This window comes from Emys orbicularis, chromosome 8, assembly GCF_028017835.1.
Source record: "Emys orbicularis isolate rEmyOrb1 chromosome 8, rEmyOrb1.hap1, whole genome shotgun sequence".
Taxonomy (NCBI): Eukaryota; Metazoa; Chordata; order Testudines; family Emydidae; genus Emys; species Emys orbicularis.
Genome location: NC_088690.1, coordinates 18106070 through 18118321, shown reverse-complemented (window position 1 = coordinate 18118321; position 12252 = coordinate 18106070). Strand labels below are relative to the sequence as shown.

Below are 12252 nucleotides of genomic sequence, written 5' to 3'. Positions count from 1 at the left end.
CCTTCACTAGCAGGACCAAGTACTGATTTTGCCCCAGGTCCCTAAGTGGCCCCCCTCAAGGATTGAACTCACAACCCTGGGTTTAGCAGGCCAATGCTCAAACAACTGAGCTACCCCTCCCCCCAGTTACTGTGTAAATTGGTTGTTTTCATAGTTCCACTCAATTAGATGTGGAACTTTGAGTTATTTTTGTAGACTTTTTCTAAGCATCATAATTTTCAATCAAGTATTTATACTTACGACTACTAACTGCATTTACCAAACCAAAAAAGATACATTGTTGGACTGTTGCGGATGTCACCTAATCACATAATGAAGTAGAATAATATTAGGGCTGTTAAGCGATTAAAAAAATTAATCGTGATTAATCGCACTGTTAAACAATAATAGAATACTATTTATTTAAATATTTTTGGATGCTTTCTACATTTTCAAATATATTGATTTAAATTACAACACAGAATACAAAGTGTACAGTGCTCACTTTATATTTAATTTTTGATTACAAGTATTTGCACTGTCAAAAACCAAAAGAAATAGTATTTTTCAATTCACCTAATACAAGTACTGTAGTGCAATCTCTTTATCGTGAAAGTTGAACTTACAAATGTAGAATTATATAAAAAAACCTGCATTCAAAAATAAAACAATGTAAAATTTTAGAGCCTGCAAGTCCACTCAATCCTACTTCTTGTTCAGCCAATCACTCAGACAAACAAGTTTGTTTACATTTGCAGGAGATAATGCTGCCTGCTTCTTGTTTACAATGTCACCTGAAAGTGAGACCTGTAAAAATGATAAATAAAAGAAACAGTATATGTCCCCTGGAATGGTGGTTGAAACAGGAAAGGACATATGAATCTTTAGCACATCTGGCATGTAAATATCTTGCGAGGTTGGCTACAAAGGTCAGCTACAAATGCCTGTTCTCACTTTCTGGTGACACTGTAAATAAGAAGATGGCAGCATTATCTCCTGTAAATGTAAACAAACTTCTTTGTCTTAGTGACTGTCTGAACAAGAAATAGGACTGAGTGGACTTGTAGGCTCTGAAGTTTTACATTGTTTTGTTTTTGAGTGCAGTTATATAACAAAAAAAATCTATACTTGTAAGTTGCACTTTCACGACAAAGATTGCACTAGAGTACTTGTATGAGGTTAATTGAAAAATACTATTTCTTTTGTTTGTTATTTTTACAGTGCAAATATTTGTAATAAAAAATAGTATACACTTTGATTTCAATTACAACACAGAATACAATACATATGAAAATGTAGAAAAACATCCAAAATATTTAATAAATTTCAATTGGTATTCTATTGTTTAACAGTGCGATTAAAGATGCGATTAATCGCGATTAATTTTTTTAATTGCATTTAATTTTTTTGACTTAATCGCGTGAGTTAACTGCGATTAATCGACAGCCCAAAATAATATTGATAAAAGAATAAAACATCTGGCTTGAAATTTAGGAAATTGAGAAGTGCTTTAACTTAAGGTACATTTATATTTTTTAAAAAATAATGTACGTAGTTCTTATGAAACACTGAAGTCATCCATTTATGCACAAAACACATTCAGCATAGGCAGGGAAAGATTTTCACATACCACATAGTCAGTGTTTCTCAACCCTGATCTGGGGGACCATGACTCGGGGTGAAAGGGTAGGTCAATCTCCATTTCTCATTTAACAACTTTTCTGATGAGACTGCAAACCACTGTGCCAATTAATGCCAGTTGCCATGGTGATTTTCTGTGCTAGGGACACTTGTCCATTAGAAACTGAACTGAGAATAACTCATTGTAATTTATCACTTGTCAGAGAGAGGAAAACACTTTATTGCAAAATGTCACCACCACAGAGCAGTATCCAGGCCCACCTCAAGTAGGCAACGATGCCACCATCAAATGTGCTGCTGTTAAATAACTCACTTAGGCCCCCCAATAGCTGATAGGTGGTATTGACTTTTGCTCATTCAGAGTGGTGATTTAGAGGTGAAAAGCTCTGTATATCGTTCCCACTTCCATGAACCATCCAATACCTAGTAATATAGATTAGGAATTTGAGGGAAATGAAAACTATTGAGATAAAGTACTTTCTGTAAACTATTTGAAAAACTATGATATATTTTATAATAGGTATAAACCTTGGACGTGTCTTTATAGATACAGCCACTGATGCTTGAAAACCCAAACCCCACCAAGAACTGCCTGAATCCTTAAAAGAAGCTATTGTGACCAAGCTCCATTACGCGCTGGGGTATTTCCACCAGTGAAATGCTGGCTGTTGGTTTGAAAATCAACTACTGTTATCTTCACACACAAAATTCAAGTAAAGAAAATTATCTCCTACTCATTACCTAAACAGAGTTGTTCTTTTGATTTAATATTTTCTAAGCTGCTTTTAAAAACAGCTAGGTAGGCTGCTCTGCAGTTCATATAAAAAGTCTCCTCTTCAGAATACTGCGATTTCTTTGCTTGACAATTTTCTGAGAGTATGGTTTTCTCACGGGAGAGGGATGCATTACTTCCAGGACTGCTGGCCATTCTGTGAATAATACAAACATATTTAAAGTCTTTTGCTTTTGCTTTCATAGTGCGTAAGTATGTCTCTGTTCTGTCCCCTCACGCACAGATTCAATTAAACTCTCTTTGAATCTGTTTCTCTGTTGTAAAATGGGGATAATGCTACTTAACTGCCTTTGTAAAGTGCTTTGATATTCATGAATTTAAACTATGTAAGTGCTAAGTAATATTCATTATTATTTATTTATCTACACTGAATGCAAACACAGTAGCAAATTTTCCAAGATACCATATGAGGTGATGCATCCTTAGCCAAAATTAGAATTAAGCCTCTAGGGATTTCTCTGGTTTAAAGCCCATATTCTGAAGAATTTTTTTCCTAGCTATAATTTCTTTAAAAGCATGTCTAACAGTGGAAACACTGTCAAAATTTTACACATCTATCCTTCAAACACGTAAAGTTAAGCATATCCATTCAAATCAATGGAACTATTCGGATGCTTAAAATTAAGCATGGTATAAGCGTTTGCAGCATTTAGGACCTTAAACTACAACAGTACCACCACAAAACTGCACAAAACAGAGTGGGGAAAAATCCAGATTTTTTTTCAATAATTGAAATAATTCAAGAATATAACACCTTTTGCTCATAAACGGCAGTGAACTTTAACAGTGGTTTTCTTCTTTACCAAAGGTGATTAAGGTTTTTAGAAGGCCATCACAGAGGGACACTAAATTGTGCTGTACTGTTGGCCTAACAGCCTCTAACATTATTTTATCCAGCATTGACTTCTGAAAATATATTCCCGTATAATAAATTGAATATCTCAAGTTGAACAACAAGATAACGGCATAGGTAGGGTCCCCTTCAGGACTCATTGGATTCTTACTCAGGAGGGCTAAATCACTCGCACTTTCCTGAGTTATATAGGTCTTTTCCACTTGGGAAAGAAAGATAATAATCGCTTATCATGGATGAAGTACCCTATTTATAATACACAGACCGCCTGCCTGACACGTTCATATTATACTGGCATTAGAAGGACCCCACAGGGACACAGTGATGCAGTCTGGTACTGCAGACGGGTGTCACTATAATTAAGCACCAGTGTTACACTCACAAAATGGAAGTGGGTTAAAGTCAAGGAGGAAAAGGAGAATAAATGTTAATTTTCCAGTAACTAGCTTTATAAAATATGAACTGTTGTTTATGCCCCTCAGCCCACTCATTACCAACCGATTTATTATTTGTGCAGCAGGTGGTGCTGCCAATTTGTGCAGCACAAAGGTGCTGCCAATGTTATTTGAAGTCTAGTGTGCAATAGTTTTCCAAGGGAACTGGTGGAAGCTCACGGCTTGGGTCATTAAAATCTCAACTGGACAGATGATGAAGCACTAACATATATATTCAGTAAGGAACAACTGTGCATCAGAGAAAAGGAGAGGGACTAGATGACTTAACAGTTCTCCCCAAGATTCTTGAGAAAAGAAGACTGAGGTGGGAGCTGATAACAGTCTTCAACTATGTTAAGGGCTGTTACAAAGAATCATAGAATATTAGGGTTAGAAGGGACCTCAAGAGATCATCTAGTCCAAACCCCTGCTCAAAGCAGGACCAATCCCCAGACAGATTTTTGCCCCAGTTCCCTAAATGGCCCCCTCAAGGATTGAACTCACAACCCTGGGTTTAGCAGGCCAATGCTCAAACCACTGAGATGGTGATTAATTGTCCTCCAGGTCCACCAAAGGTTGGACAAGAAATAATCAGTTTAATCTGCAGCAAGCGAGATTTAGGTTGGCTATTAGGATAAACTTTCTAATTACAAGGGTAGTTAAGCATTGGAATAGGCTTCCAAGGGAGGTTGTGGCATCCCCATCCCTGGAGGTTTTTAAGAACAGGTTGGACAAACACCTGTCAGGGATGGTCTAGGTTTACTTTTTCCTGCCTCAGGGCTAGATGACCTCTACAAGCCCTTTCCAGCCCTACATTTCTATGATGAGTTCTGTAATCAAAATTCTAGTTTCTACCATTTCATCATAGGAGAGGCAAACCTACCAGGTCTCACTCCTTTAGAAGCAACAAGCTCTCTCTCTCTCTTACCACATTATTTTAAGCCACTTCCTAAACATCTCCCCTTCTGCCCACAGAATCCTGATTCTGTGTGTTTCAGTGAGATTTCAAACCTAGTTTAGGGCAATGTAACCCTCCAGCTTACATCCCACCACCCCCAGTGTTTCACTGACGAGCTCTAAACCACTAGCACAGTGGTTCTCAAACTTTTGTACTGGTGGTGACCCCTTTCACATAGCAAGCCTTTGAGTGCAACCCCCTCTAATAAATAAATAAAAACAAAAACACTTTTTTGTATATTTAACACCATTATAAATGCTGGAGGCAAAGCGGGGTTTGGGGTGGAGGCTGATAGATCGTGACCCCCATGTAATAAGCTCGCGACCCCCTGAGAACCCCTGCACTAGCACCCCCCGGGGGACTGAGGCTGTTGCCAAGGGGCAGTGGCGGACGCGTTCTCTTTCCAGCGGAGGGGATTTTGTTGCCTTCTCCCGATTTGCTTTGTAAAGGAACATGCCCAGCCCCTAAACGGGAGCGAGAAGGGCCGGGGGCTCCCACAGAGGCCGTGCACGGGAAGGGGCAGAAGGAAAGGGGAGGGGATGCAGTGACCCCTCCTGTGCTGACCTGGGGGGCTCCTTTTTTCGTCCCTTGGCCCGGCCCGGGCCCGCCGCCGTGCGCCCTCCGCCTCGGTGCGTCGGGTACGGGCCGCCCCCGGGCTGAACGGAACCGGCCGCCTCCTCTGGATAGTGTTTCCAACCGGTGGGGTTTGGGTGGTACACGGCGGGCGGGAACCGAGAAGTCCCGGAGGTGCAGGAGCGGCTCTCGGCGCTGCCATCATGCCGTAGGTAGCGGGCAGGGGGGCAGGGCAGCCGGCCCGGGGGTATTGGTGGTGAGAAGGGGGCAGGTGTTGGGGGCAACGGGGCAGAGCTGGGGGGCAGGCGCTGGGGGGGGGGGGGCAGGCGCTGGGGGTGGGGGGGGACAAGAGATGGGGACAGGATCTGGGGGCGAGGGGACAAGAGCTGGGGGGCAGAAGCTGGGAGACACGAACGCTGACTTGAAATCGAGCCTTAAGTCCCTTCCATCTGCACGTCAACTTGGAAAGGGCTGTACAGGCTGTGGCCAAAACTTTCAAACCTGGCTGCTTAAAGTTACCAGCTAAATAAGCTGCCCCTTTAAGGGGAGGGTTCCCCTAGAGTCGCTGAGCCCCTCACAGATGCCAGTGTGTGTGAAGACACTTTCAAATTTGGGTGCCTTAAAGTTCGGCACCTAAATAAGTGGTCATTCCCTGTAGCACCCCCGGCAGTTAAGTGTAGGGTGACCAGATGTCCCGATTTTATAGGGACAGTCCTGATTTTTGGGTCTTTTTTCATATATAGGTTCCTATTACCCCCCACCCCCATCCTGATTTTTCACACTTGCTGTCTGGTCACCCTAGTTAAGTGAGTCCTCAGCGCCTCTGAGAAGCAGGTTACTATTTAAGTGCTTAAAGTTAAGCTACCCCAGTTTGAAAATGTTAAGTGTTTCTACAGAGAGTGCCACCAAAATTCAGCCATGAGGACTGCTACTAGCCCACATCTCACTGCACAGTAGCAGGGGTGGAAAAGGAGATTTTGATTCAGAACACGAGAGCAAATCCCTTACTTGGAACGTGGGTGGGATATTTCGTGTCAATGTGGAGCAGATTTAAAACATAGTTAATTCTGCCACAACAAACAGAAATCTCTGAATTTTTATTTGACTAATGTTTTCCTACAAATATCAGTTTTGTATATAATGTTAACCCAAAGGCGATTTTTTTTTAAGGCAAGGTTATTTTAGTAGGGGAGTTTTATTACCAGTCTTCCCACCCAAGTCACCTTGGGCGAGTCAGTTAACTTCTTTGTACCCCAGATGAAGCTGCTACTTATCTACCTCCGAAATGTGTCCTATTGCATGATTAATCCTTGGATAAATGGTGATGTAGAAGAACACGGTGGTAAAGTGCGTGTGACTTCTTCATGCCCATGAAAGTGAGAAAATGACAGCAGCTGCTTGAGATGTAATAGTGGTAGCTGTTGGGCTGTAACACCCACTATTGGTACTTCAGGTTCTAGTGGACAGCTGCTCTGGGCTCTTCCTGGCTGCCGTTATAAGGGTTGATCTCCACTATACTATGCTTCCACAGATTTTTTTTCTACATTCTTTCTGTCTGAGTAGCTCTAGTTCCTGCTTCTCCTGTTGTTGGTAACTTCCCAACCAACAGCAGAGGCTTCTGAATACCAGTGGAGAAAGTGAATCAAGTCTTGTTAATTTCACTGCTGCTTAGCAAGGCTGTGAGTAGCAATAGAGGCCCTGCAGCAGTCTGCCTGCAGACTTGGGCAGACAACACTGCAACCATTCACAGTCTGATCACAGATAGTTATCTTAGCAACTATAGATTTTCTTTAGATTAGATTTTATATTTAATGAAAGCTTAAATTCTTCAGTAATTGATGACTTAGGCCCCAACATTTGTTAGTCAAGTCAAAGCTTCCTGTCGACCATTGGAAGTAGGTTTCTTCAAGCCCAAATTATGATTCTATTCTAGAACCTGAAAGAAGACAAGTGTGGCTTAAATAATTTGCGATCTCAGACAATAATCTTTCTAAACTTCTTATGAAATTTACTAGCCTTGGATTGCAGTACTTGAGTGCATTCCTCATTTTATTTCTTCCACATTGTCTTTTACATTTCAGTTTGAACCTGGAAAATAGTAATATTTTTTCTTCAAGCTTTCCCAGCTGATATGCCATTTTTCCCTTTAGTTCTTCCTGTTTCGCTAACATATGTAAATACCATCTAGTTATTTCTCTACTAAGAGCCAAATAGAGATTTTAGCAATGTGGCCAATTGAAAAGTCAATTACAACTAAAACATTGTGAAGTTTTATTATGTTGTCTTACTGTGACATCAGAATGCATTGGGGTGAAAATTTTATAACCCACATTTGTATAAAAAGATGAAATACAGATTTCCTCAGTTTAAATGCTGTTTTCACACTGGTATTCAGGGTGGAAACTAAATAAAAGATTCTTTTGAGTGTATGTTTTTGTATTTCCACTAACAATGAGAGAGGTGTATTCACACTAAAAATATAACTTCCTTATTAATGTCTTCATGCTGTCATTACTTAGAATAGGATTATGGTATAGTGCAGTGGTTCTCAACCCACGGCCTAATTAGCACACAGCTGCAGCCCACCTCAGCTGTGTGCTAAAGGCCGGCCCGCGGAGTTCCCAACTGCCCAGCACGGTTGCATCCGGGCAGCCACCCGGCCCCGCAAGTTCCGGGGTTGGGGTCAGGCAGCTGCCCAGCCCTGCGTTGTGGGGGTCCGTGGTTGGCGTCTGGGCTGCTGCCCTGCCACCCAACCCCTGAGGCCCAGGTAACACATTGTGGGCCGCATATGCAGCCCACAATGATAAATAAGTTGAGAACCACTGATATAGTGGGATTTGAGGCTTGTGATTCAATCAGTGACCTCCTGTGTGACCTCTTTATACTTAGTTCCCTGCAATACTAATCACCTACCATACCACGTTTTTGTAAAACTTAATGTCTTTCTATAAAGTGAGTTAGAAAATAGTAAGGTTGAAAGTGTGTGTCAATGGAGTCTATATAACACCCAAAAATGCATTGTGATTTCCTCAGAATAAATTTTCCATTAAGCAATACAGACACTTCATCATGCCATATACTACTACTTCATTTATTACCACCTCATGCAAATACCTTTCCTCACTCATCTTCAATTTATTTCTTTTATAATTTGCTTAAATACATGCAAAGTTTAAAAAAAAAATCTTAGTGTACCAGGAGACTAAAATCTCACTTCCTTACCAAGGGCTAGATGGTGAAACCCGTACTCTCTCTGATGAGCAGTTACTCACATGAATATTTTCACTGAAGTAAATAGGAGTACTTTTGTAAGTAAATGCTCACCAGTGTTAGCAAGAGACTCTCAATCTGGCCTAAAGGGATTTTCCAATATGTTATAACAAACTATAGTTATAACTTTTTTTTAGATTGGTAAATATTATGTGTAAAGTACCAATTACCAGTATGTATATACTTACATAAACATTCAACACCATCTACAGTGCACAATTAAGAAAACAAAATGAACTCTGTCCCTGGAGATTTTGGATCAACTTGAGGGTAGGGGTCTCAGGTAAATGAGCTCTTGTACACTGTAGCTTCATGTGCTTGGTTTTTCCTTCCTCTTCCCTACTTGTGCAGACTGACATTTACTACTGTCCTGGTGCTGTAGTAACTTTGTCCAGCCATGGCAGGAAGAGAGTTGGAACTAATGGAGGTGATGCTACCGCCCTCTATATCATAAAGTAGTGTGGGGTTCTCATTTCCACGGTTTAGATTGTGTTGAGCTTTCTCTCCTCTCCGCCATAGGCATCTTTTTGAATGTACATGGGAGGGAGGGAGATACCTGTGGCCCAGTGGGGCTCCTTTTTAATTTCCCAAATGAACTTTGTTTCAGAGCTTTTAGCCAAGGACAGTGGTTTGGACTTTAAGACCCCCAGTCTTACATGATCCTGACTGAATGATAGTTGATTAGTGATTTACCTGCCCCTCATTAGGGCATCAGAGGGGATACTCTCAGGTGGGATAGAATCTAATGCTTTCACTGGAAAATGCAAGGCTTAGATGATCACAGAAGGCATTACGCAGCCTCTTCTGATGTAGAAGTACTTACGTGAGAATCTGCCTCTAAAGCTGCATAGCTCAAGGGGCTTATAGAGGTTCCACAGGCCAACAGAGGCAAATTTGGGCCGACTAGAACTCTTGCTTTACACAATATCTGACAGATTTTAAATAACATGGGGCTGACTATTCCACAACTTTTTCTCCGAGAAATTTCCCAAATCCCTATAATTTAGGATTTCCATGCAGTTTTTCATTTGACCTCATCATAAAGCTACCTCAAGTCCAGATTCTGCTGTACTTTGGCTTCCAGCTCCTTTTGAAGTCCATCATAAAAACTTCCATCATAACATAGAATCAGAAATGTAGGGCTGGAAGGGATGCCTTAGTATAACATGCAAATACATTGGCCCCCAGAGCACCCTAACCGAGAGAATGTATTAATGTATATAATGTTTTTCTGCTGCCACTGGGGTTGAAGATATAATGGAGTCTGCATTCCTTAAGCAACATGGGTCACTATATTAAAACAAAAACAAAAAACTCCACACACGTTGTAAAGAATTCCATCAAACTGTTACACCTTTGACTGTCCCTTGGCAAAAATTTGTTGGTTTTTTTTTTAATATAGAAACTGTAAATCTTACATGTTTGGCTTTTTTTAATATAGTATTTTGCTATTATCTTTTTTTAAAATACAGATAATTGTAAACCAGTGTTATCTCATACAAAAATTACATGAATAATATTTCAAGATGCATTTTTAATTCATTTTTTGGATGCTTTCACATTTGAAACTCCAACAGTGGCACACTCTAAACAAGGGTATATTTTAAATGAGGTCATCTTACTTGCTAATGAGTCAAAACAATCTTTTACAAGGTGAAATCTGTGCAGTTACATTTTGAAGTAAAGTGCATTTTCCAAAGCTTGTTTAATCCAAAATGAATGAGTAAAGTTCTTATAGAATGACTTTATAAAGATTTTTATAATTTTCTAGTTACTTTATATAATGCTTTAAGCTATTGTTTAAGATTTAAGAAAGCACTTAAGTTGCAGTTGTCTCTGGGTAAAATAGTCTTAATTTATGTTGACCTTTCTTTCCTTTGAGTATTTAGCCTGCATTCAATAAAATTTTGATGACTGCTCTTTAGAAGACAGCTGTACGATATAAGAATTATAAATATTCAGCTTTCCTTTCCTAGTGTTGTCATTAACAGCTGGGCATCCAGTTCAGCAGAGCAAATTTTGCAGAGAGAGTTTGGCATGTTCCTGAATCAGTATAGTGAAGAAGACTAGAAAATAGTTTCTTATGGTTTGGGGACTTGTAAAGACATAGAGCATCTGTTCCCCAGTTAAGTCATAGTCTGGCAGCATTGAATCATGTTAAGAGCTAAAATGATGGGAAGAACTACCTTTTTCACCTTGCTGTATCCATGTTTAAATACTTAATACATTATTTCTACTAATGGCAAAATAATTATAACATCTACCCAGAAGGTATGTAAGTTGGAGTGCACTTGTGTATAGTTATTTTAATTATTGGCATTTTGTTTGAAAGAGACTAATACCTGTTTTTTAATATATAATCTTGGTTTGAACTGGTAAATAGTGTAGAGGTGGATGTTTTTTAGTACAAACACTTGTGTTCCAGCTTCCAAAAAAACAACCTTTTTGTCCCATGTTCTTTGAATTAGTTAATAAATTTGCTGTATCTGAAATTACTTTCCCTAAAGTAGCATTTAATGCATAGAAGATTTAATGCATTCATAATTAGGAAAATATAATTCTTTTAAGACCACAGATAATGGATCTTATTACTAGACATTTTGTATTTGAAGGAGTGTAAAACTTGTCTGTCTTTTGCTTGCAGAGTTAAGAGAGCACTGAAGTTGGAGACCCTTGCAAAAGAAAATGTAAGTACTGTATTCAGTTTTGTGATTGGAATTATATGGAATTTACATAAATACACAGCATTTCATTAGGGTTATGTTATAGCAGATTGGCTGACAGTCTACAAAAGTCTCACTAAGGAGAAGAAGTGATTACTAAAAATCTTTGGCATGAAATAATTGTTTTTTGTATACATTTCCTGTCAATAAGTGAAGTATTTATCTGCATGAAGAAATTGGCTATAACTGGAGAAATAGGCATATTTTTGGTTACCTTCACTACTTGTCCAAGAGCTGAATGAATTAGGATCCTTGTTGAAAGCATTTATTAGAAATTAGCTCCATAACTGTGGAAGCAAATGTTCTGCCATCTAATTGTACATATAACAATATGGAATTATGATAATGCTATAATCTTCATATTATAAGCTGCAAAATTGAAATGAAAACATTAAGAGCATTTTTATGTCAAGGATATAATTACATCCCTCAGCTAATCTGGCATAATGAAACAATAAAATACTAACGCTGCAATAAATTTCACCACAGTTATCACAATAAAAATAAAATTGTACTGTTGCTATTATTTTTTGTAAATGCAGCCATTGTATATTCCCAGTGCCAGCATGTCATGACATATGTCTGTTTATTATCCACCCGTACCAACAGTGGGTGTTGCTACAAACACTAACACGGAGGAGTTCATGAGGATGGTAGCCTTAAAGGGAAGGAAAATTAGTGGAAAAGTATATTAGAAAAAATAGCTGGTCAGTAAATGAGCCTCCGGTAAATCTCCACATGGCTATGTCATTTTAGAGAGATTTGTTTATATGTGATACCTATTGAGAAGTCTCATTGGTATTTAGCAGAATAGAAACTTGCAATTTTAAAAATTTGCTGGATACTTTTTTATTTAAATAAAGGTGGCAAAATACCGCAGTGGCACTAAAAAAAATCATTAGCAATTTAATTAGCAGTTTAGTGTACCATTACCCAACTTGTTCTGCGCAGAATGCAGCTGTGACTGTAATTTTGCATCTGTTTCTTGGGTCGGAGTAGCATTTTTGTGGTTGAGTGGTCCAGCCTGA

The 12252-nt window shown here is 39.3% G+C and overlaps 2 protein-coding genes across 2 annotated transcripts in view; one reads left to right on the top strand and one right to left on the bottom strand.

Annotated features, from left to right (window-relative positions):
- EFCAB7 (EF-hand calcium binding domain 7) overlaps positions 1–5260 on the bottom strand; it is a 38135-nt gene extending 32875 nt beyond the window's left edge. The window contains exons 1-2 of the mRNA XM_065408981.1: positions 5223–5260; positions 2362–2549 (exon numbers count right to left, since the gene is read on the bottom strand). Of these exons, the coding sequence (XP_065265053.1) occupies positions 2362–2548 (187 nt within the window). The 5' untranslated portion in view covers position 2549; positions 5223–5260. The remainder of the gene's footprint in view (positions 1–2361; positions 2550–5222) is intronic.
- A 119-nt stretch (positions 5261–5379) lies between these two features.
- The window catches only part of ITGB3BP (integrin subunit beta 3 binding protein), a 49536-nt gene continuing 42663 nt past the window's right edge, over positions 5380–12252 (top strand). Inside the window, exons 1-2 of the mRNA XM_065409770.1 lie at positions 5380–5439; positions 11146–11188. Of these exons, the coding sequence (XP_065265842.1) occupies positions 5435–5439; positions 11146–11188 (48 nt within the window). The 5' untranslated portion in view covers positions 5380–5434. The remainder of the gene's footprint in view (positions 5440–11145; positions 11189–12252) is intronic.